We start from the raw sequence: 26,460 nt of genomic DNA, 5'->3' as shown, positions 1-26,460 counted from the left end.
ATATGTGTGCACGTGAATATCATTTCACGCAAACTAAGGCACTTTCAACTGCCCTTGTGTGTTTTCTTCGCTGGTATGCAAGGAAAATTATGTTGGCACTGTAGTCCCTCTATTTTCCCACCCATCCATTTTCCTTGCTCATCCAAACACATAAAAAAGCTATTTTCCACCCATTATCCATCCTGCCAACCATCCTGCCAACTTCCTTCCTCACAAATTACACTGAAACAAACAAACCAGTAATGTCCACCTGATTTCTTAATTCCAACCGTGTGGACGATTTGGTTATATTTAAAAACGACAACTAATCGGCAAGAGAGATGTTTATATGCTTTCAAATTATCTTTCTCACAGTAGGTGTCATACTGTCATAGTACGTACCTAGGAAATAAAATAATAAAGAAAGTGAAGGATATGACCTGAAGTGATGTTTGAATGAGATTCGCGTGTCTCAAGAACTGATATTGTGGGCTTCGCGTATTTCTCCATTGGATTTTTCAAATGACTCTGATGCCCCTGTTCTTATACTGTTAGGACCCTGCTACCCTTACTTTCATTTGGAGATTTACTAGAATTCCCTCGTCTTTGTCAACTTGTGACGGTGCTGCCCCTTCTTTTTCTATTGAAAGTTACCGGAGTGCCCCTGTCCTTTTTGTTCATGGACGCTGCTGCCCCTACTTTTCTTCCACTAAAATTAAATAAAAATAAAAATAAGAAAGATGGAGGATTTCTCTGAAGCTTCGCCTCCATTGTTTCAGGCAAAAATCACCCATGAGGAGGGGCTGAAAGCGTCCGTGATGCTGGTTCCAACGGTGGTCGTCTCATGCGAAAATGAGGCCGGAACTCACCGGGAAAGCTGCTTGAATGTCGCGGTGGTTTACCGGAGAGAACTCAGAAAGACAAGGAAACTTGTTCAGGTTTCAGGGCGCTTCTCTTTCGTCTAGAACTTGAAAACACCATTCCCATGGTGTCTGGAACTGTAAGAATAAGTTTTGATCAAGTAGTACAACTTTATGTTTTGATGATTACATGTTAACTATTATGTATGAACAATTATGGTACTCTAACGTTGTTTTCTGACTGTTTTAATGACAGACTCTGACTCTGATCTAATTGCACATAAATCAGAAGCATTATGCTCAAAGAGTAACCTACGCAACGCTTTCGCACTCACCATGTCCAATCTGAACAGTAGAATAAGCTTCAGAAGATCTTAAGATAGTTAAGCTCTGATATGGATTCAGATCACTTGAAGTTCTGAAGACTAGAAGCTCTGAAGGTCCAGAAGCTCTGAAGGTCCAGAGGCTCTGAAGGTCCAGAAGCTCTGAAGGTCCAGAAGCTGAGAAGTGAAGACTCTGAAGTCCAAGAGTAAGCTGGCTCTGAAGACCAAGTACTTCTCCTCTGAGTCCAGAAGCAGAAGTTACAAAGGTCAGAGGATCCAAGCTTCCCTCTGACTCTGATCACCAAGCTTCACAAGTTCCAACATGAAACGTCGCTCTGATCAGAAGTCATCTAGGTTAAAGGTCAAGTCGCTATCCAAGTACAAAAGCAACTGTACCATTCCCGACGACGTTACCTAACTTATTCAGCCACAGCAGAACCTGGAAATCCCATATCTGCCCTCCAACGGTAGCATTCCATGCAAACGTCTAAACCCTAATCCTTGGAGTATATAAAAAGGCTGAAGAATGAAAGATGCCTCCTAAGAAAGCTCACGCGATATTCAAATATTCTCTTAGCAATCTTTCTTCAAACTGTTCTTATTTTTTTTACTTTAGTTTTCTAAGAAGCAATCCTTTGTAAACCTAAACTCTCAAACAGTTGTTTGTTTTTCCTTAAGGAGACCAAGGTTGGTTAGATCCTTGAGAAGACTAAGAGAGTGAATCTTAGTGATAGCTAAGTCATTGTATTGTTAGTCACTTTGCAGGTTGCTAGTTCTGTTGTAACAAACTCTGATTAGTGGATTGCCTTCATTCTAAGAAGGAAGAAATCACCTTAACGGGTGGACTGGATTAGCTTGAGGGATTTATCAAGTGAACCAGGATAAAATCATTGTGTGCTTTCCTCAAGTCTTATCTTAGCACATTTATCCTCTATGTTTGAAGAGATTGTTAAAATCTCAAGTGGGAAAAGTTTTAGATTGAAAACGCTATTCAAACCGCCCCCCCTTCTATCGTTTTTCATACCTTCAATTGGTATCGGAGCGCAAGTTCTGATTACCACACCTAACAGTGTTCAGTGATCCGGGCCGGTGTGAAAAACTGAGATGGCTACCACCATTGAAGCGCAAAAAGATGTTTACAGTGCAAAGCCTCCTATGTTTGATGGTCAAAGGTTTGAGTACTCGAAAGACAGAATCGAAAGCTTTTTTCTGGGCTTCGATGCAGATCTCTGGGATATCATAGTGGATGACTACGAGCGTCCAATTGATGGTGATGGCAAGAAGATCTCCATAACAGAGATGATTGCCGAGCAGAAGAAGCTTTACTCGCTGCATCACAAAGCTAGAACTATTCTTCTCAGTGCTATTTCCTATGAAGAATACCAAAAGATAACAGATCGTGAGTATGCTAAGGGTATCTTTGACTCCTTGAAGATAACCCATGAAGGAAACAAGAAGGTGAAAGAATCAAAGGCGTTGTCCTTGATCAGGAAGTATGAATCCTTCCAATTGGAACCAATGAATCCATTGAGGATATGTTTTCCAGATTTCAATTGCTTATTGCTGGAATAAGACCCCTCAACAAAAGCTACACCACTGTTGATCATGTCATGAGGATTTGATAACTTCCTTGGAGCTCACAAGAGATGTTGAGCAGATAAGTTTGGAAAAACTCATAAGCATACTGAAGTGTCATGAACTGAAGCGTGCTAAACATCAGTATCAGAAGAAGAAGTCTATAGCCTTGAAATCCAAATATGAAAAGGCTAAAGCTCTCCAAGCTGAAGCAGAAGAATCTGAAGAAACCTCTGAAGATTCTAATGAAGATGAGCTAACTTTGATCTCCAGAAATCTCAACCGCATCTGAAAGCACAGGCAGAGCAAGTACAGAGGCTCTGGAAAGGCTAAAGGAAAGAATGAATCCTCATTTGGTCAGAAGAAGTCTTCATCAAAGGAAGTCACATGTTTTGAATGCAAAGAACCAGGGCACTACAAGAGTGATTGTCCAAAGCTAAAAAAGGACAAGAAGCCAAAGAAGCATTTCAAAGCTAAGAAAGGTCTCATGGTGACTTTTGATGAATCAGAGTCAGAAGATGTTGACTCTGATGGAGAAGTTGTTGAAGGACTCATGGCTATTGTCAAGGACAAGGAAGCAGAGTCAAAAGAAGCAACTAACTCTGATTCTGCATCAGAGGAAGATCCAAACTCTGACGATGAAAATGAGGTATTCGCTTCTTTCTCAACCTCTGAACTTAAATGTGCTTTGTCTGAAATCATGGATAAATATAACTCTCTCCTGACTAAGCATTAAAAGTTGAAAAAGGATCTCTCTGCTGTTTCTAAGACTTCTACTGAACATGAGAAAATTATTTCTGAGTTAAAAGAGAATAATCATGCTTTAGTAAACTCTAACTCTGTGCTCAAAAACCAGATTATTAAGTTAGAAGAAGTTCTTTCTTGTGATGCCTCTGATATTAAGAATGAATCTAAATATAAAAAATCTTTTCAAAGATTCCTAGCTAAAAATGTAGACAAAAGCTTGATGGTTCCAATGATCTATGGCGTAAGCAGAAATAGATTGTGTGGCATTGGCTATTCTAGACCCAGTAGAAATGAGCCTCCTATGCCTAAGGCTAAACCTCTGTATGAACATTTTGTACCCGCTGGTACTATATTGCCTGAACCATTGCCTGTTAAAGTTGCTGACCCCCCCTTTCAAAAAGGGAACCTTCTCTATGCCTAAATATCATGCTCAAACTCCTTTACATTATCATGTTGAGAAACCCAAGGTTGTCAAAACCTCTGAGGTAACTAACAAGAAAGGACCCAGAAAATGGGTACCTAAGGATAAGATTATCTATGTTGCAGATATCCTTGATCGCTCCACTGAAACACCAATCATGGTATCTGGACAGTGGATGCTCGCGTCACATGACGGGAGAAAGGCGTATGTTCCAAGAGCTAAAACTTAAGCCTGGAGGCGAAGTTGGCTTTGGTGGCAACGAGAAAGAGGAAGCTGAGTCAGAGGAAGACTCTCCAGAGGAAGTTGGTCCCTGTGATTCACAGCTTCAGAAGAAGAGCAAAATTATTGCCTCTCACCCTAAGGAGTTGATTCTGGGAAACAAAGATGATCAAGTCACAGCCAGATCAGCATTCAGACCCTCTGAAGAGACTCTGCTTAGTCTGAAAGTATTGGTATCCTTAATTGAACCAAAGTCAATTGATGAAGTTTTTCAAGACAAAGACTGGATTCTGGCAATGGAAGAAGAACTGAATCAATTCTCCAAGAATGATGTTTGGAACATTGTCAAGAAACCTCAAGGTGCTCACATCATTGGAACCAAATGGGTCTTCAGAAACAAGCTGAATGAAAAATGAGATGTAGTCAGAAACAAAGCAAGGCTAGTTGCTCAAGGCTACAGTCAGCAAGAAGGAATAGATTATACTGAAACATTTGCTCCAGTAGCAAGATTGGAAGCTATCAGACTTCTGATCTCATTCTCTGTGAATCACAAAATAATTCTCCATCAGATGGATGTTAAAAGTGCCTTCCTGAATGGATACATCTCAGAGGAAGTGTATGTGCACCAACCTCCTGGTTTTGAAGATGAGAAGAACCCTGACCATGTTTTCAAATTGAAGAAATCTCTCTATGGTCTGAAGCAAGCTCCCAGAGCATGGTATGAGAGACTAAGCTCATTCCTTCTGGAAAATGAGTTTGTAAGGGGTAAAGTAAATACAAATCTCTTTTGCAAAACTTACAAAGATGATATCTTAATTGTGCAAATTTATGTTGATGATATTATATTTGGATCTGCTAATCCATCTCTTTGCAAGGAATTTTCTGAGATGATGCAGGCTGAATTTGAAATGAGTATGATGGGAGAACTCAAGTACTTTCTAGGAATACAAGTTGATCAAAAACCAGAAGCAACTTACATCCATCAGAGCAAGTACACAAAGGAACTTCTGAAGAAGTTCAATATGACAGAATCAACGATTGCTAAGACTCCTATGCATCCTACATGCATTCTGGATAAAGAAGATGTCAGTGGAGAGAAACAAAATCAATTCATGAAGAGAAACAAAATCTCAAAATCAACTATTGAAGAACAAAAACCCTAAAATTGAGGAGATGAACGGTTGAAGTCTTGAAGAGAGGAGGGTTTGAAGGCGTGAGGGAGAAAATGAGGGTTTGAGGTTGCGAGCACCAGTATAGAATATACCTATGGTGTCCATGAAGCTGCGATTAACAGATTCGCGTTTAAGGAGATTAATGCTTGAGGAGAGGAGGGTTTGAAGCGGTTGATCGTGTGCATTGGGGAGAAGGGTTCTGATTCTAGATACATGGGGAGGGTTCTGATATGGAGATAAAGAGGAAGAAAAAGACTTGAAAAGGGGACATTAAAGAGAGTGAGAGAATTTGCTTCTGAGGTAGGTGAAATGTTGTTTCAAATTTGAAATCTGAAAAGCACATAGTGAGTGAATCAAGGAGTTTGTTGAGGAAGGACTTTATATAGAAGGGTTTCAGGGTTGAAACATTTGAATTTCAACAGGAATTATAAAAACAGAAGTTGAATCAACAAATGAATGTGGTTGATCAGAAGGAAAAAATTGTGGGAACGAACAATAATCATTGGGCACAAATAGAGAAAGATAAAATTTAAAATTCCAATATGAATTAATGGGACGTGGGAAGGATATTGGGAAATTGGAAGGGGCGGTGCGATTGATTACATGAAAGTGGAGCATGGAGAATTTGAAAGTGTTCAAAGGAATAATGTGGAAGGGGCGGTGCCATCAATTATATGAAAGTTGAGCATGGAGAATTTGAAAAGTGTCCAAGGGAATAATTAATTTGGGTTTGAAAAAATTGGAATTTACATACGAGGAGAAGAAAGCAATGAATCAGAGGAGGACTTAATGATGAGCTTGGTTGTTTCGAAAAGAAGGGAATTAATGAGGAAGTTGGATGTTTCAAAAAAAAATAAGAATAAGAAGAGACAGTGGAGGTTGGGGGGAGTTGGGTTTGGGGCCCCCCTATGGGGCTCCGCGCCCCACTTAAAGTGGGGAAATTACGGAAAAACCCCCCTTTAAAAGAATACGGAATATTAAATTTCGTATTCAATACGGAATATAAAGTTCCGTATTATATTACTATGTAATCGACAGGGGTTTTTTCAAAACCCATTTCAGCGCTCCAAACCCATTTCCCAACCCTTGCTCTGCAATCTTCGAGACCGACGCTCTCCTTGCTTCAATCATCATCTGGACAGGGTACCATCGTCTCCATCATCAACCCCATTCTCCCCATTCATTGCATTGAACCTAGAGGTAAGTAAGTTTGGATTTCAACTTGAATTCACCATTTAACTTGAAATTATGGAATCTTTCAACCCTAGGATAGTCGATTTATGCTTAAGTAGATGTTAGGTTGGCTGAAATTGTATAAATTGGTCTTTGGGGCGAGTTCCAATCATGCAATGTCGTTAATGGAGTTCTGGTTCGATACGGAACATAATATTCCGTATTCAATATGAAACTTAATGTTCCGTATTGGATATGAAACTTAATGTTCCGTATTGGATATGAAACTTAATGTTCCGTATTTGGTGTCTGTTTAGAGTTATAAACTTAATTTATAAAATGTTTTTATAAAACTTAATATAATTAGCTTAGTTTATTTATAAAACCTAATCTAATTAGCTTAGTTAATTTATAAAATGTTTTTAAACTTATAATTAACATCGTGAATTATTTAGTGATTTTATTTAGAGATTTAATTGAGAAATTTAGTAATTGAGCGAGTATAATTTATTCAGTGAATTTATTTAGAAAATGTTTGCTCTGAATATATAGTGAGAATGAAGAACAGAAAGAGGTCTCGAGCTAGTGAGGATGCGGGGCCTACAGAGGATAGACACCGGCGATTACATGCTTCTAGCCGGCGCGGCGATCATGCTGCGACCTCTCAGGCGGTTGAGGCTTCAGCTCCAGCTCCAGTTGATTCTATGCAGTCGCCCATGGTAGAGGCTTCAGCTCCAGCTCCAGTTGAGCCTACTGATCCAGTTCCTACTTCGCCGTCTCCCATGGTTGAGGTACCTCGCCATGAGTCACCAGGCGAGGAGTCATCAGGCGAGTCGTCATCCGGCGATGAGTCATCCGGTGATGAGTCATCCGGCGATGAGTCATCCGACGAGGAGTCATCCGGCGAGGAGGGGTCATATGACGAGGATAGTATTCCTCCTCCTGATGTTGATGCTGATGTCGTGCCAGAGGCACAGGGTGGCGAGGAGGACCTGATCCAGAGGTTGCCGCCGTTTCCGGGGGGGCCTGTTGATCTGTCGCTTCTCACGCATTATGCTGATCACAAGGCTCCCTGGACGTGGCATGCACTCCTACGCACAGACGAGCGGTATGTGGACCGTCGACACTTGAGGGTGGCCACAGCTGGGGGGAAGGTTTGGAACCTTGCTTGTGATGGTGATTCAGACAGTCACAGGAGGGTTCGAGAGTTGATTGAGCAGACGGGTCTTCATCAGCTACCCTGGTGCAGCTACTCGGAGACAGATGCAGGCCTCATTTTGGCCCTTGTGGAGCGATGGCATGAGGAGACTAGTAGCTTCCACATGCCGTTTGGGGAGATGACCATCACCCTGGACGACGTGTCGGCTCTTCTCCATCTCCCCATGGGGTCGAGGTTCTATACGCCTGGGAGGGGGGAGAGGGACGAGTGTGCAGCGCTATGTGCTGAGTTGATGGGAGGATCTGTTGCTCGTTATCATGCTGAGTTTGATAAGAACAGGAGCCAGACTATTCGCTTTGGGGTCTTGCAGACCCTGTATGATGCTGCGTTGGAGGGTATGTCTTAATTATTACTTGATTAAATAGTATCTATTATTATTGTATTGTTATAAACTGTTAACTCAATTCATTTCATTGTAGAGCACCGATATGAGGACGCTGCACGGATTTGGCTGGTGAACCAGCTAGGCGCGACGCTCTTTGCTAGCAAGAGCGGTGGATACCACACGACCGTCTACTGGATAGGTATGTTGCAGGATCTCGGTCGAGTGTCCGAGTACGCGTGGGGCGCGATTGCGCTCGCTACGTTGTACGACCAGCTTGATCGAGCGTCCAGGAGGGGGACGGCCCAGATGGGAGGTTTCAGCTCACTCTTGCTAGGATGGGCCTACGAGTACCTTTCTGATCGCGTCATTATCCGGAGGGCGGATCCGGAGTACTCGCAGGCCCAGCCTAGGGCGCGGCGGTGGGTTACGTCCCGGGTCGGGCATGCAGGCCTCGATGAGAGGCGAGTCATGCTCGATGAGCTGACGATGGATGACATTATATGGACCCCATTTGAGGACCATCGGGCTCATCGACCACGGGATCAGAGGGCCATGTATTCTGGCTACATCCGGACGCCATTTGGCCGTGTTGTTCGACGACATCTACCAGAGAGGGTTCTGCGCCAGTTTGGCTACATCCAGGATGTCCCTCGACACCCCTCCGAGATCCAGACGACTGGGTCCCTTGCTGAGACCGCAGCCTATGCTGATTTTGTGCCGCACCTGCGCCCTCAGGGGATCCCTGCTACTCATTCGGGAGAGGCTGTGGAGGAGTACATGAGGTGGTATGGCGGTGTGTCCCATCGGTTCATCATCCCTGATGATAGGAGGGAGGAGTTCAGTGTTGTGGTAAGTTTGAATTTTATTTTTCATGCAATTGTGATTTTTTGTTCATGATATTTTATTTGTACACTCACATTTATGTACATTATTTTTGCAGACGGTTGTGCGTCGGGTCGTGGACTTGTTGGAGCAGTCACTGGAGGTGCCAGATGCTCTTGCAGTTGGCACGCATGCCCGATCCCTCACTGAGAGGGCGCTGGATCTTATTAGATCCAGCGCATTCATCGGTACCCAGGGAGTAGCCTTTGCTGCTGTCCGAGGAGCTGGAGCTGCAGGAGGCAGAGGTCATGGAGGTAGAGCGCGTGGAGGCAGAGCCCGTGGAGGCAGAGCCCGTGGAGAGGGTGCACCTGCAGAGGGCGCTCGTGGAGGCAGAGCTCGTGGACCTAGAGGTCGGAGGGGTGGCGGTAGGGGTGGCGGTAGGGGTCGGGGCGAGTGACTGTATATTTGTATATTTTTTTGTGTACTTTTATATTATGACATGTGACGACATTGTATGGACTCTTTTTATATTAACCACGCTTTCTATTTCCACCTATTATGTTTAGACTCTTATAATGAAAAATAACCTGTATAACTACACCGTGAATAATGAAAGGCAAGATAAGTAACATAAGGCCCATCAATATACCAATGACCATCAAATTACTATTATTAAAAGCAGCAATGAACAACATAAGGGCAAGGCCCATCAGATTAATATTACAGAGCGTTTACAAATGAATATTACACAAAGTGTGGTGTCAGTCTGTGGTGATGTCTACATAGCTTTGGTGACTAAGAGGAACACCAAAAGTAACAAGCCAAGCTTCGAATTCTGATGTGAACCTGTGTAAACGTGTAACATATGGGACGCACCAGCTTACTGATATAGGATCAACATACCGTTCCCACTGGAGAGCAATTGGCGGCATAGAATGTCCAGGAGTTAGATGGAGCTACATTATAGAGAATAACAATAAAATTAGATAACTTACAAATACAACAAATTAATTCACAAACTGGATATTAGTGTACGCAATAAAAAAATACCTGTACAAAGTGATTTATCACATGACCAACAGCTATAACACGATGTACAGGAGGTGGACCTTCTCCTCTTAGTGGAAGGTATGACCAACAACCCTGAGAAGAGATGGATATGAAAACCACTTGGAACCTGGTTGCTACAAGGTATCCCATCTCTGGCAGTTGCATCCATTTATCCTCGGTAGCCGGATGACCAGGAGGAAGAGTGAGTCGAGAATGTAAGGCATTAACCACATGTCTGGACCACATTTCATCATACAATCCTCTGTGTCGTTCAAGTTCGTCTATCAACGCTTCCCTAACACATGACCAACCTTCCTCACCTGATGGTAGTCCCAGTAATGCAGCAATGACTCTATAGCCACAGTTACCATCGTCCTCAACATTCTGAACTGTGTGTATATATGGGTGGAAAAAGGATGGAAAATGACCCATGAAATAGCTTGTATCAGACTTCTTCACACGCTTCTTCTTCTTTGGTGGTTGCGAAGCCTTCTTTGCCTCTTTGATCTCCCTATCAACATGCTCAAAACCTGAAGGATCACGAGTCAAGGATCCTATTTCTTTAACCTTGGGTGGTTTTCTTTCGTTCGCCTTAAAAGTGCGCTTGGACCTTATCTGAACCTCAGGAGTACAAAGTGAACTGCTTTCAGGACAATAGATAGCTTGAAGCTTCCTCCTTACCATACTCTGCCCTCCAGTATCCAAAGAACTGAAATAATGTGTCAATGCCTCAACTTCTGGTTGCATATCTCCATGGTTCATGCCGCAAATATGGTTGCTGATAGTATCTGCAACAGGTTCAGGTACATGCTCCCAACTCAGTCTCTTCCAGAATGGATGAATTGCCTCATATGGAATTCTTTCATAACCTGTAAGTTCACAAAAGTGTCACTTTTAATAACAAATAGAATTAATTGACAAGAGAGTGGTTGACCGGTGACCTGCAAGTTCACAACCGCAAGGCAGTCCTTGAGTCTCTCTCAACAAGCAATCGCATCGGCCGTAGGACTTCATTCTTATATGTTCAGCATCAAGGAGCTGCAGGCATTTGTTTGACACAAATCCTCTAATATTTGTGTAAAATGGGCACATGAAAATGTGATCAATTCTGTGAATACTACGCTCAAACGATGCTAATATTTCAGTATGTCGATTACATGTCAAACTATGCGACGCATCCCAAGAAGTGGCTAGGTCACCCTTGCAATCCCGCAACATCTTCTTCAAACTGGCATGTGCACCCTCAGCCCTGCAAACAACAAACAGATATCTTATTAACTCTCCAATGTAAACAATCTATCAAATGAAAAACATATAACAAGGCATAAATTAAGCTCATATAATTTTTGTACCTGTTACTTGTTGTTGTTCCAAAGTGCATCACATGATTTGTCCATGCCTTGGCAAATTTTTCCTTGTGGACCAACCATGTAGTAGAACAATAGGAGGTAAAGTTGTTGTATTTGTCCTTGCACATATTAAACAATTGCATCCATTGAACTTCAAATTCTTCAACTGTTGCAGCATCCACCACCTCTCCCCACTTCCCCATAACCAATTCAGCAAAATCATCTTTACCAACATAGAGTTTGCACTTTGCCAAAACACACTTGTTGATGTGCCACAAGCATAATAAATGGCTGGTGTTGGGAAGGCTTTGCTTAGCAGCACTCAATAAGGCAAGATCCCTGTCAGTAACAATCACCTTAGGCAACATGGCTTGATCAGCTAATAGAGACTTCATACACTCCAGTGCCCAAACGTAGTCATCTGTGCCCTCATTAACAATGTAGCAAAAGGCTATGGAGTATGTCTTATCTGTGGAAGTCAGTCCAACAATCTCAAGCAATGGAATTTTATATTTGTTTGTCTTGTATGTGCAATCCATAATCACTACATATGGAAATGTGTTGAACAGTTTGATAGCATTTGGATGAGCCCAAAATACATCCCTAATGACTTCCGATCCAGGATCATGTCTTTCAAAGTGGACGTACTTGTCACCGTCCAACTTCTTCAACAAGTGTTGCATTTCTGTCAATGACCCGCGGAGGGATTTTCTTAACCTCTTGCAAGCACCATAAATATGAGATATGGTAGTCAAGTTTAAAGGATTGTTTTCCTTCAAAGTCAACAGCATCTTTCTCGGTGGAACCCAACTCTTTGACATTTTTTCCACTTGCTCCTTCTCTTCGGAATTTAGACGACCAACAAAATTGTGGCCAAGTAGTGACCTAGCTGGTTCATGGTTGTGTGTACCTTCCATCACCTTTAGCCGCCAATCTCTATCTATGCCATTTTTCATAGGTCGTCCTTTTAGTCTAAAAGGACATTCTGTCTTTTGTGTTCTCGTTCCTTCAACAAGGTCAGGGTCTCTGTAGGGAACATACTTACCATGCTTCTCGCACCCCAACATGACATAAGCTTTTCTGCTTCCATTCCCACCGCTATCTGACTTTGTGATCAACACAACATATCCATTTTCAATCGCAATTCCATGAACCCAATTGATAAGATCATCACGGGTAGGGAAAATCTGTTCAATGATGCATACCCAACACACAAACAAGGCATAAACAAGGGTGATCAAGACATAATAAGAATTGATATATTACACTTTCAAAACAATGCAAAAATCTGTTCAAAGAATACCTGATCAGTTGTAAATAAATGCGAGACATCTATACTTATACACGGGGGTACAAATGCTGGTGGTGGCACCTCTTCAGGTTGAGCATTGTTCAATCCAACTTCAATCAATTGGGATTCATGAAATAAAAATGATTCTGTCATCCCTGGAAGAGAATACGGAACTTTATTATCCATATTGAATACGGAACTTTATAATTCGTATTGAATACGGAAATTTATAATTCGTATTGAATACGGTATATTAATTTTCGTATAGACTCCGAAACTTTATATTCCGTATTTTAACACATCTCAGAATTCAGAAAATCATCATTCTAACTACTTAATCTACTTAATCTAACTACTTAATCTAACAACTTCAACTACTTAAACTAACAACATACAACAAACAACTAACAACACTTACCTCAAATGCTATCTTTTTGCATCCAATGGTGGAGAGCTTGCCAATGAAGGAGTTGGTGGTGGTGGTAGGAAGAATGGAAGTGAGGATGAAAGTGAGGTAGGAGAGGGTGAGAGAGAGGGTGGTCTGGAGGCATTGAGGGGGTTAAGGGGGCTGGTGAGGGGTTGGTGACGGAGGAGTAATGGTGGAGGGGTTGGTGGAGGGAGGAGTAATGGTGGAAAAGGTGATGACTGTCAGAGTTATAATACGGAATTTTAACTTCCGTATTCTATTTTATTGAATACGGAAGTTTAAGTTCCGTAGGGCATTTATGGGTTAAAAAAAAAGAGGTGGGGCGCGGAGCCCCATAGGGGGGGCCCCAAACCCAACTCCCGAGGTTGGAAGGTGAAAAGGGAAAAACGCATTGATGGGTGAGAGAGGGTGTATAGAATAAAATAAGGGAAGGGGGAATCAATCAATATCAATATATATTAGAAAAGAAGAACTTCCATCAGGCTGATTTAGTGACATGTCATTCTCACGTTAATTCTCATAAAAAAAATTTCACGTGTCATTCTTAGGTTAATTCTCATAAAAAAAATACATTTTTAGATTTTAGATTTTATTAGGATTTAGGTTGTTTATTTCTTGATTTTATCTTGATTTATTTTTAGACTATTAATTAATTTTTATTGAATTTTCGAATTTTTAATTAATTCAGGATTTTATGAGTTTTTATTGTGATGTGATAGATTTTGATAGTTTTTATCTATATTTATTTAGTACCTTTTTAAATTTTAGATTTGATTAGGATTTAAGTTGTTTATTTCATGATTTTTATCTTAATTTATCTTATTATTTATTTTTAGAGTATTAATTAATTTTTGTGGTATTTTTATTGAATTTTCAGATTTTAATTTAATTCAGGATTTTATCAGTTTTATTTGTGATTTCCTAGATTTTGTTAGTTTTTGTCTATCTTTAATTAGTACCTTTTTAAATTTTAGATTTGATTTGAATTTAGGTTGTTTATTTCTTGATTTTATCTTGGGTCTTTTATTTTATTTTTGATTTATTTTGATAGTGTTAATTGTTTTTATGGTGTCTTTATTGAATTTTTAGATTTTTATTTAATTCATGATTTTATAAGTTTTTATCGTGATTTGTTAGATTTTAATAATTTGTATCTATCTTTAATCAGTACCTTTTTAAATTTTAGATTTGATTAAGATTTAGGTTTTTATTTATTGATTTTTTCTTAATTTTTTTTTATTTAATGTTAATTCTAGGAAAAGGGAGTTGATCGGGTGCTGAGGGTCTACAGAGCTACCATGGACACGCAGATATTTGATGGTTGCTAGGTGAATTTGGCAGAGTTTATCATTAGCGGCGAACTACGGTTGTTTCTATATTGTTTCCATTTACCACCCAAGAGAAGTGTGTTTACTTAAATTTTCAAACTCATATAAAGATGTAATAGAATGGGAAATTAATCAGGGACTGCTAGGTTTGTTAGATGTTATTATAGTAGTTACTTAGTACTAGGACGAGATGATCTATAAATAGAGGGAAATCAAATTAGAGGGACGCATTATGTAGCATTATATATCTCTCATTAAATATGTCCTTTATATTTGAAAATATTGCTAAAGTATTGTATTAAACATGTCTTACGCACAAGAGAAACTTCTTCGTGCAACGCACGAATAAAAAGTGATTGTTTGAACTCATAGGTCGAAATCTAATTTCTATGAGTTGCAAATAAAAAATCAATATGATGTCATTACTTTTTTCATAACATTTTGAAAGTTTTAAAAGGAAATAAATATAAAGGCATGATAAATTGATGATTAAAATGTGTCGTGTGAAAATTAGAAAACATTAATACATATATAGTGTATTTTTGTTATAGTATAGGGTTAAGAGTTCCCACGGGGATGAACATTTTACATGAAAATTTATGTAAAATTAACAGAAAAAAAAACTTTAATAAGATGTCACTATTTTACAATGTAACTTCATATTAAACATGCTATACATAACAATATAATCTATTTTTATTTTATTTTGTTCAAATTACATGGCAAAAAGCTCATACGGGAAAGAACATTTTAGCATGGAAATGTTTTAATGTCAAACATAATAAGAAAATAAAATTTCATATATGATTTAAGTAAATTGTTCATAGTTTTTCTAATGATTTTAAGAGTAAATATACATAAAATTATGTGAGATTTCACGAGGTCTGTGGTATTTCATTTGTGTTGTGGAGTTGTTTTATTAAATGATTATATCTTTTTAGTTTCTTAATTCCATCAGGTAATTATGAATGTATTAAGGGGTGGAATCACGTTGTATCAAATACAATAGACATAATCCCCGTGTTGCATGGGTAAAAACCACTAGAGTTTATAGGTTACTACCTATAAGCTTTGGTGTACATTTATGGAGGGTGAAAGGATATTACTCCAGCAAATCAACCATTATTAATGTGATTGCAGCCATTATTAATTTTAAAATCTTATTTTTAACTATAGAGATTTCTTTATGTATATGTACATGAGATTTTATTTTATATAAAAGCTATCATTGTAAAATCTTCTTTTTAACTGTAGAGATTTCTTTATGTATATGTAACGTGAGATTTTGTAAAACCCCAAGGACTTCTCTATACAGTTAACTTCTTTATTTCTCTGATAAATGATAATCCATTTAGTAAGATGATTTACATCTAAGACTGCTCTTAAACCTAAAAGTTGTTGTTGTTCGTATTTGCGTATAATTTTCAATTGATATGTTTTAATTTTAAACTACTATAATGCTACCTACATGAGATTTTGTTTTATATAAAAGGTACCATTATACTTTTTTTTATACAATCATTATATTATAAACTAATTGATTGATATTATTTTAATAGAAAAAAATTAATTATATTAATTTTAGTATTGTTTTCAAAATGGTAAGACTGTATATTTAAATATGAATGTAACTATAATAATTTGATAGTAAGAAAAGTACCAGGAATAAAAAATATTAATACATATGTACTATAAATTTATAACCTAAATTTATTAGTGCTAACAAATTAGAGTTAAGAGATCTCACGGGGAGGAACATTTTACATGAAAAATGAAAATTTGTACGAGTTAAAAAAATTAAAAATTTAGTTTTCTTTAACTTAAGCGTATTTTTAATAATTTAAACAAAAATTATATATTTATGTATTATTACATATCTAAAACACAAAAGCATTACCCTTTATCCAACACGAGTATAGATCTTCACAAACAAAATTCTGTACATATGAAAAACTTAAAGCTTTTGGCTTATTAACTTATCTGTTTTTCAAAATCATTATATTAGTTAATTTAGTGTATGCTTACAAAACACTAAAATTGAGTGTTTGAATTTGTGCTCTTTAAATATCTACATCTTTATTATGATTGTTTTTACGTTCTTACCATCTTAAATATTTTATAATTTAAAATATTAATCCATGTATCAAATATAATAGACAAATTCCCCGTGCACCGCGCGGGTAAAAAACACTAGTAAAGTCTATTAAAATAATGAGTGGGGGAATAAAATATTGCAGTTTATTCATGGTGAGGGAATATAATATTGCCAAATATTTGAGGAGCTGACACATCAGCTAAAAACCACTTGGAGTGATTGTGTTTTAATATATGTATTGATTGATTGATTCCTCCATCCTTCATTCTCTCTCTTCTCCCACTATCTCCATCATATTTTCTCTCCCCCATTATCTCGGTCTCATCATATAATTATACTGAGAATTTAATGGTGGTCAAATTTCTATGTGCAATTAACATTAATTTCCATTCCTTTTCTTTCTCTTTTTTCTCCCTTTTCTCATATTATCGAAAAACTGTTTATGTATCTGGTCCCTTCTTCATTATTACTTGAAAATTTTCAAATTATTTAGCCTCTATTGATTGAATTTCTCCATTCCCTATTTTTATTTATCACGCCCCATTAAGGAATTAATTCTATCTATTTTCTATGTGCATTTAACTTTAATTTCATTCCTTTTTAGTCAAGGGTAAGCATGCAATAGCTCACCTAATTTATTTTAATTAATTTTAAAATTTTTTAATCACTAATATAGCTAACATTAAATTCAAATTTCAATCTCACTAACAAATTGTTGGTCAATAATATTTTTTTCGAAAAAACAGTTTTAATCAATTGTATCTTCCTACTTCAAACTAATCACATTTATACCTTATATTAATGATTAGTTAAAATTTGTCTCCCACTACCAATTTTTTGACCAATCATATATATTTTTTTTTTCTGATAAACACATTAAAACATTACTATATTCCTTTCACAAATCCACCTTCTTGATCACCAATCAAATTTAAATATCAATTATGTCACTTAACTGCATTGAAATTATGCCTAACTCATTTATCACCTTTCACCTTTCTCACAACCAACCAAATATTTTATCCTCATCTTTTTCTCACTAACTCATTATAATCAATTTGGAATCTATTATTATACCATTTCGTTTTCAGTTTCACGAAAAGGTATCAGAGAAAATAATTTGGGAAATGGTTTCTAATTAATTGGACTCGACCCCCCGAAATTAATTAAATCAATTGTCATCTCCTCTTCTATGTTATTATTAGCTTCCTATGCAAGATTTAAACTATTTGGCCAATTAAATTTCACAGATGGATTCATGATTCCAAGAATTCAAATATTTCCCTCAAAAAAATTTCCCACTTCAGTTTAATTACATGTTCTCCCTAAATTATACCCTCACTTGCCACATACTACCATTATCCTTAGTGCAACCTGCATTTTGTGTATTGTCATTATCATTTTTGTTATGCTTCACAATCTCATGTGTCTATCTTAGCACTTGTGTTTTTCTTCTTGAATCTTTTTCACCTCTGTGCCTAGCAGAATTGATTGTTAGGAAAACTGAGATTAGTTCCAGGAAATTTCAAAGCTCAAATTTAATTGTCTTTTATTTGGTAAGTCTTCATTTTAAATTTGTACTTGCTCATTCTTACATTACATGGTTCATTGTTACACTTCTATGGTTGCATTTAAGTTTTTTTATTTTTTTATTTCTGGATCTTGATGGTAGACTAAATTATCTTTTGAGTTCTAGGTTATCAACACATATGATCGGAAATACTCAAGGTAACTGCTTCACCAAATTGGAGTTCTCAATAATGAAATGAAACTTGACCCTAGCCTCGGAGACCTTTGCTAAGCTTGCCTATTCGAAGAATTGTTTAGTTTATTTATTCTTATCTGATAATGGAGATGCTTCAAAATGGGCATGAGAATATTACCATTTTTATGCTTCTCCTTCAGTTTCCAAAGCTATTTTATCTACATGAAGCTTAATAAGTTGGACAACAATTCTAAGCAGTATATTCTCATCAGTCACTTCAAAAGTTAAATCCTCCGTCGTGTTGAAGCTTATCTTGATGAAGATGTAGATGCATGGAAAAAGACTATGACATTAAATGATACATGTTCTCTTGGATTTGGAGGTTCTTGGAGGGCATCTTGGAGGTTAAAGGAAATATGTTCTCTTCTTATGTTGAAACCTGTGTTAACAAGGTCTTCTTTGGTGTCAACAGGTCATGGAGTCCAGCTACTGCTCAGTTTATTTAAGCTAGATTCATTGATTGCAATATTATATGTCTCCTTTGAGATTTTTTATTTTTTTTAGTTGCAGTCGAGATTCGTCCTCTTGCTTTCTGGACTAGGAGTAACAACTTCTGTACTTTTTTTAGTTTGTGATATTCTTACTTGCAATTTTAGATGTGGCTAGAAGTCATATAACCCAATGAAGAAGACATGTTACTAACATAAGAGGGAAGAAATCCACAGATTTAAATAAGGTAAAATTGAAGCTCTATGGAAAAGATTTTCCTAGATTTTATGAGAGTTCTTTTGTAATTGGATTTTTTTGTTCCTCACTTCATTGGCTTAATATGTATTGTTGCAGGTATGGTGTTATGTTAAAGCATATTCAAAACCAGGATCCATCTATTAATTGTTGGAGAAGCAAAGTGGAACCCTCTTGACAGATGATTTTTGTTCATTGTGCAAGATAATGTAGTATTTAGATAGATGTTTTTGGAATTCTTTCAATTGTTAATCTTCTTTCTATTCTCATTTTTCTTTGTTTATGTTCTATAAAAATTTTGAAGATAAATAGAGCGGTTGACAGCAATATTTTTATTTTTATTGAAAGCAATATTTTTATTTTTATTTTTATTTTTTTAGGGGGCAACAATAGTTATCCTTAAACATGTGCAGTTAGTTATATGAAGTTTATAAAAATATTTTAAGTTTATACGTATTCCTAACTATGGTAATTCATTACATGGTGGGGAAGAGATTTATATGAATATAAGATACTTGGGCATAGAGTATTATTTGTCTTTGTGTTTTTAAGAAAGTAAACATGTAATATCTCTTTTGAAAATGTCTATATTGCAAGTGTGTGAGTTTTAAAATTTATCTTATTTATGTAATTAAATTGTCTATTTTACCTTGCCAGAATCAATTACGAACTGTGAGTATTTCCTAATATTGAACCTGATATTTCTTAGACCTTATAGTTACTATGTTTTTCTTTCATTTTTGAATCTGTTGTGTTTAACTTTGAATAATCAGTCAACTATGAGATATTATGGACACCTCACAGTTAATGAATTTTCTGATATTAATTTGTAATATTACATTTCACATACTTTATGTCACTCGCATAAATGGGTTCTGAAATCATCTACATTTTTCTGAGTTCATGTTGGAATGTTTAACTGACTTGAGAACATTTGGTTTGCTGGGGTGTTTTATGTGTGCTTCAATAACATATTTACTTAAGGGGCAGCCAATCTGAGTTCATGTTAGAATGTTTAACTGACTTGAGAACATTTGGTTTGCTCGGCTGTTTTATGTGTGCTTCAGTAACATATTTACTTAAGGGGCAGCCAAATTAGTTTTAAGTTCATATTGTTTCTTTTAAGTATTATTTCTTATGGTAACTCATTTCCTTCATGAATTGTTATACGGTGGTAGTATGACTTATATGTTGGCTACCACTTTCATTGACTGGTTTGATTACATCTGGCACTTGAAAATGACAATGAATTTGATGTATAATTTCAGGGAACTATCTTTGTTGTGCACATGGTTCAACATTGCAGTAAAGGAAATGTCTTTGTTGGATGACAAAAGCTTAAGTTGGAGCTGGATTTCAACTGTATTTGAACTGATTCCAAGAATAAATTAGATCATTTAGTCAGATTTTTGTAAAATAATTGTGTGGTGAATTGTGTTTTGATTAATGTTTCTATTGGATAAAAATACATAATAAAGAATCTTTTACATTTCTATTTAGAAAATTTATTTTCCCAAATTGTTAATATTTTTTCCTATTTGCTTTGTTCCACAAAAATTCATAACAGACAACTGATGAACCTAAAATAGCTTTTTTTTGGAGTCCATAAATGAACAAAACTTTGTATTTGTCAACATGCATAGTGTACTCCATAAGTTACATACAATCAACCTAATTACTAAGAGAGGATCAAGTTGTATAACAAGCCATTTCTTTATTGATTGCACCGGTATGGGAAAATAAAGCACTACTATGATTTAAGTACTTTTTATTATTTTAAAAATATTATATATAGGGTTTATCTGTGAACACATATTATATTTACTTAGGTTTAAATTAGGAAATAAACCACTTCTACGTGAAGGAACATATTACATAAAAATATGTAAAAATTAATAGAAATTCATTTTTATATAACGTTAGCACTTTTTTCATAATTAAAAATATATTTAAAAAGTAAAAATATATTAAATTAGGAAATTAGATGGTGAAAATATGTCGTGCTGAGATTAAAACATTAAAATTTTAAAATATTTGCTCTAATTATTTAAGTAAATTAATACATATATAGTATATATTTGTTTACATTCAAAGTTATTATCTTCATCCTGTAACCAAAACATTCAAAGTTATTATAATTGAGTGTCTGAATTTATGTTTTTTGAATATCTATATCTTTATTATGATTGTTCTTTTATTTTTAGTATATTAAATTGTTAATAATCAAAGTATTTATTGATGATTCAAATACAGTAGTAAACTTCGCCGTGAAGCGCACGGGGAAAATACCAATCAAATTCTTCTACTAGGAGGAACATTTTAACAAGAAAATACTATCATGTTATAGAAAAATAATTTTATGAGTAAATATATTTAAAAGTTGTGTGAATTTTTGCGGGTTGTGTGTTATTTGTTGTGGTTTTGTTTTGTTAAATGCTCATTTTTTTATTCTCTTAATTCTAACAGCTAAAAAATTGGCAAATAATGATTTTAGTATATCAATTTTGTTTTGAATATTTGTATTTGTACATGTCTAAAAATAGAAAATCCACCACGTACGGGTCAGAACATTCTACATGAAAACACTTTCATGTTAAAATCAATATAAAAATTTATCTTCAAATAATTTAAGTGCACTGTCCATAGTTTTAAAATAAATTTAGGATTATATATATACATATATATATATATTTATGTATTTTGGTTTCACTTTGTAAGTCCCCAACCTAATAGTTTTAAATATATGTATATGTATTTACATCAAGGAAAAAATTATTTATACATCACATGTGGAAAATTGAAGATTTTGGCTAACTAATTTCTTTTTGTTATGAAATTTTTATTTTGATTAAATCAGTGTATGAGTACAAAACACTATAATCGAGTGTCCGAATTTATGTTTTTTGAATATCTACTTCTTTATTATGATTGTTCATTCATTTTTAGCATATTAAATTATTTATAATGAAAATAATTTGTGATTTATCAAATGTTATAAAAAAATTCGCCGTGCAACGCACGGGAAAAACACTAGTAAATAGATATAATCCTAATAATAAGAGACGTTATTTTATAATCGGTTTTTTTTTCTTATGTTTTATAATCGGTTTAACTTAACTTAATACTATCTTTTTTTTCGAAAGCTAAACAAGGTTTCACACACTGAATAGTTATGAGACTAATCGCTTGTCCTCCACTATTAGTGCACTAAATGGTAAGAGAATTATCGATATTTTTTTTCATTTGCAATAATTCGGAATCGAACTGCCAATGACTTACTTAAAGGATAGAGTATCGCTGCAACCCACATATTTAATACTCTCTCCGTTTCAAAATAACTGTCCACTTAGAGAGAAAATTTTTGTTTCATAATAACTGTCAACTTATAATTCCAATGAAGTATTAATTGGTGTTTTTCTATACAATGCCCCTATAAGTAAAATAAATGATGAGAGATAATAATGCATTTTAAAGGGTAAAATAGGAAAATATATTTAATATTTTAAAAAGTTAACAAAATTTGTTGTATTCTTAATATGTGTGCATTTTCACTAAGTGGACAGTTATATTAAAACGGAGAGAGTATAATATTATCTTATACTTTTTGGTTTGGTTCAATATACAAGCATAATTATTCTTGCTTAAAAAAAAAAAAAAAAAAACAAGCACACACATTCTTGATTTCGAAACTGAATGTTAATGAAAGGACGAGGTTGCGTGTCGTGTGTAGCCAGGATGAAATACGTTCCGTGAAGTCGTAGCAAAGCTACGATGATGGTATCCGGGTTGCGGGTTGGGACCGTTAGCATGGGAACCACAAATGGCCATACTGATACTCTTGCGTCTTGTGCAGTATGTTTATTAAGATAGGTAACGATGGCCATTGGATTAAACGATTTCCTCCATGGATCATGTTTAGTTTTCTAACACACTAAAATTATAAAAAATTAAGATAGCTATCGCTATCAATATTAATCATGTTATTTGGTTTTAGGCCAAATACTGAAACACCTAACCTCTTTCAATTACGGATGAAAATAAACTGTTGTTTGCATAATTTTCATAAATTTTGAATTTATAAGGGTATTTTTTTTAGACTAACTCTACGCCTTCAATCTAAATTTGGACAGTTCGTTCAATTTTTTTTTTGGAAAGCTTGAATCATTTGTAAAAGGCTTAAATATCTGAGTTTAATTTTGATGCACCGACGGTGTAAAGTTTTTTTACACCGTCAACCAATCAGATTTCAAGGATGTGAGAAAATCTCTCTTTTCATTTAATTTCATTAATTGACGTGACATATCCTTGAAATCTGATTGGTTGACGGTGTAAAAAAACTTTACACCGTCGGTGCATCAAACTTTTTCTCTAAATATGTTTTCGGAACCTAAATAATCAGGGTTATTTGGCTTAAGTCATTCAATTTTTTTTTTTGAAAAACACACCTATTTGAAAAATAATAATTAGCTTTTAGCCTCACCCATCACCTTCCATCCATTGAGTGCTGAATCAATTAACGGAAGCTGACGTGACATGATTTTAAAGGGACCTAAATCAAAGAATCATAATTTTAAAGGGACCTAACACCAATTTTTTTCATGGTCGTAGGTCCCTCTAAAATCATGGTTTTTTGATTTAGGTCACTTTAGAGGATGGAAGGTGACGGCAGGGGTTGAAACCTCAATATTATTTTCCATTAGGGGTGCTTTTCAAAAAAATAATTTAGACGGGCCTAGACCAAAGAACCCTTATTTTAGAGGGACAAAAAACATATTTAACCCTTTGTAAAATCTAAAATTTAATCATTTTTCCTCATTTGTTTGAGGTAAAATTGAAGAGAAACAAGAGGACAATTCAATTATGTTGGCTTAGAAATAAATATGGATTTGGTAGCTGTATGGGTCGACTGAGAGAAACCATCGTATGAATATCATAGTCAGGCGATTCTCGAAGAAGGGACTCTGCTCCTCAATGCAAGTTCCTAATACACTCAAAAAAGCTCTTAGGGGTCGTTATTGAGAAGTTTGTATAAATAACAAAGGTTATTAAACTAAGGTAAAGCGAAAATGGATAGATAAAAGCTTAAACTACTAAAAATAAATGACAGAAAATTGTATAAATAAAGTACTGGAATAATAAACGGCTGAAAGACTGTAAAGAAACTTAAAGGTTGAAGAGTAAAGGCATGAAAGTAAAAAGCAAAAATAAATGCGGGAATTTTTTTAGTTTGATTGATTGATTGTGTTGTGTTTTGTACAAATAACAATTCCTTAGGTCTATTTATAGAGGCAAATTCGGCTAACGTATAGCAGTTAACGACCACTTGCCACTACCCACATTTTCCGGGTTTTACAAGCATTTATAATTGTGGGTTGTTGGTGGTTGCTTCTCCTGGTCAGCCTGGATGTTTGGATTAAGCCAAACTTCTTTGCACCGACTCATTCGTAAGCAGAAAATACTTTCTCTATTTTAAAGAGGCGAACCACTCATTCTTTCAAGCACGTGCAAGCGTTCTAGAATCTTGCAAAATATTTACATGTGCTGAGGCTCTTGTACCTTTACTAAAATCTTGCCCAGGTTTGAATCCTAGTTGTTTCATTGTGAAAGATCGGCTCTTTGCATTGTGAAAGATTTTTAGGTGCCAATTAATAAATACACCGCTTTAGGAGTCTTCATTAAGATGAAAGGTTATACGACTTTAAAGCCAAAATGCCAAAGTTAGAATTTCATTCTAAATCGAAGGAATGAGAGATTCATGTATGATTTCATCTCTTCGTTTTCTAGCTTAAGAATTGTATTTCAAAGCAATTTTGATATCATCCCTCTATCATGAGAACGATGCTCTAGTGTTGTCGACATTCCCGAATTGGCAAATCCCTTTTATTTACGTTTGATCCGCACACTTCCTTTCATGTTTAGGTTGTGTCTAACTTTTTTTTGTCTTAAAAGCTACTGTTAATTAAAAGTGAAAATAAGAGCTTTTAGAAAGAAAAAAAATTGTTTGTTGTTAGAAATAAAGGGAGGAACTAATATAAGCAAAGAGAGGGGAAGCCAGTAAAGAGAGAAGAGAGCAAAAGAAGAGAAAATAATCAGAATAATGTGAATGGGGATAGGTTGCTTGATGCAACCTCCTCTATATATATATATAGCATTAGACAATGAGCCAAGTATAGAGTACATGAGCTTGGCCCAATGGTCATCTTATTCATAACACTCCCCCTGGATGACCATCTCTTAAGAATGTGTCTCATTAAAACCTTAGTAGGAAAAATCCAGTGGGATAAAAACCTAGTGAAGGAAAAAGAGTACATCACTCTATAGCTCGTCTTTGTACATTGCCTCATTAAAAACCCTACCATGAAAAACCCAATGGAAAAAAAACATGGTTAAGGAAAAAAGAGTACAATGCATTTTAATTGAGATCTTTCAGCAAACGAACTCTGATATTTCGCACAAGCTTTTCAAATGTCGTTGTTGGAAGAGCCTTCATAAATAAGTCTGTCAAATTATCACTTGAACGAATTTGTTGGATGTCTATGTCACCATCTTTTGTAGATCACGAGTGAAGAAGAGTTTCGGTGATATGTGCTTTGTTCTATCTCCCTTGATGTATCCTTCTTTAGCCTTGTGTGTCTGCAAGGTGATGGATGAATCTCCGATGTAGAATTTCTCATATTCAAATTTTGACAATGAAATAGAACTAGTTAAAAGCATGTTCCATTTTGTCAATCAATGACAAATTCATAACCAAACAACTATGTAATATCCTTTTACACCTTTGGTGTACAGACTTTCAAGTCCAAAGACTCTTATATTTTTGCAAATGAATTGTTTCTTTATATGTTGGCCAACTACACCCTTTAATATGAGTTCAATATTCTCACACTTATAATATTGAGCGCTACTTATCTGTCGAAATTTTTTCAAGTTCTTGGTTCCTTATTTCAACTTGTAGAGATATAATCGATTGAGATCTGTTTGTATCAATAATCACAGGTACCTGAAACCTCTTCAAGAGGTTTAAATAGTTTTCGTAATCTCTACACTTTTCATGATAATTTTCTTCATATCAAGACCATCTTCCTTCTCTATGATTTATCTTTGGAACCAAGTTTAGGCATATCTTAGCCTAATAAAAATTTCAATAGAGAAGGTCATTTGCAGCATAAAGGAATTTAGAAATCTCTTTTTCGTCAGAGAATGCATCTTTTGAACTTCAGGTTCATATTGTTGTGTGCGAGTATATATGCATTCAAAACAAAATTTCTGAGCTGCTTAGTTTTTCTCTCCCCCTAATGCCGAGAAATAATGATAAGTAAGATACGAATTATCTTCTGGAGATTATTCAAATTCATAACATAATCTCGGTTTTTTCTTGTAGTCTCATCTTTTTGTGCGGTCTAGTGACACATAGTGCACATTAAAAAAATATAGATGAGAGATATTAGGTTCCTGACCATGAACCAATTGCAAAGGAGAATTCTAGTGACTCGTTGGCTTGATGCATATAAATGTTGTTACTCGCAAAAACATGTCCATAAAATAAGGACATTTTTTCTCTTAATATTTGTCTAGCTATAAATAAGAAGCATTTAGCTAAATATCTTTGCCAGATCATTTTAAATATGAACATGTG

At 35.7% G+C, this 26,460-nt stretch overlaps 2 protein-coding genes across 2 annotated transcripts; one reads left to right on the top strand and one right to left on the bottom strand.

The window, feature by feature from the left end:
* The first annotated feature begins 7,251 nt into the window (after window positions 1–7,251).
* Window positions 7,252–9,421, top strand: LOC130736126 (protein MAINTENANCE OF MERISTEMS-like). The gene is made up of 4 exons (XM_057587973.1): window positions 7,252–8,023; window positions 8,108–8,778; window positions 8,954–9,197; window positions 9,402–9,421. Exons 1-4 carry the CDS (start codon window positions 7,252–7,254, stop codon window positions 9,419–9,421), a joined length of 1,707 nt encoding a protein of 568 aa, XP_057443956.1.
* A 38-nt stretch (window positions 9,422–9,459) lies between these two features.
* Window positions 9,460–13,303, bottom strand: LOC130737690 (PKS-NRPS hybrid synthetase cheA-like). The gene is made up of 6 exons (XM_057589514.1): window positions 12,944–13,303; window positions 12,538–12,680; window positions 11,238–12,421; window positions 10,827–11,134; window positions 9,886–10,754; window positions 9,460–9,791 (listed from the first exon to the last, which is right to left on the bottom strand). The coding sequence occupies exons 2-6, from the start codon at window positions 12,676–12,678 to the stop codon at window positions 9,597–9,599; spliced, it is 2,697 nt and encodes an 898-aa protein (XP_057445497.1). The 5' UTR covers window positions 12,679–12,680; window positions 12,944–13,303; the 3' UTR covers window positions 9,460–9,596.
* Between the last annotated feature and the right edge of the window lie 13,157 nt (window positions 13,304–26,460).

This window comes from Lotus japonicus, chromosome 2, assembly GCF_012489685.1.
Source record: "Lotus japonicus ecotype B-129 chromosome 2, LjGifu_v1.2".
NCBI lineage: Eukaryota > Viridiplantae > Streptophyta > Magnoliopsida > Fabales > Fabaceae > Lotus > Lotus japonicus.
This window is presented reverse-complemented; position numbering and strand designations above follow the sequence as displayed.

Bases quoted from the DNA above. Each gene is read 5' to 3' on its own strand.
- LOC130736126 (XM_057587973.1), top strand. From the start codon at position 7,252: ATGGTTGAGGTACCTCGCCATGAGTCACCAGGCGAGGAGTCATCAGGC. The intron at 8,024-8,107 runs GTATGTCTTAAT...ATTTCATTGTAG, and splicing joins GTATGATGCTGCGTTGGAGG to AGCACCGATATGAGGACGCT. The intron at 8,779-8,953 runs GTGGAGGAGTAC...TTATTTTTGCAG, and splicing joins CTACTCATTCGGGAGAGGCT to ACGGTTGTGCGTCGGGTCGT.
- LOC130737690 (XM_057589514.1), bottom strand. From the start codon at position 12,678: ATGACAGAATCATTTTTATTTCATGAATCCCAATTGATTGAAGTTGGA. The intron at 12,422-12,537 runs GTATTCTTTGAA...ATCATTGAACAG, and splicing joins ATTTATTTACAACTGATCAG to ATTTTCCCTACCCGTGATGA. The intron at 10,755-10,826 runs GTCACCGGTCAA...GTGAACTTACAG, and splicing joins TTGCGGTTGTGAACTTGCAG to GTTATGAAAGAATTCCATAT.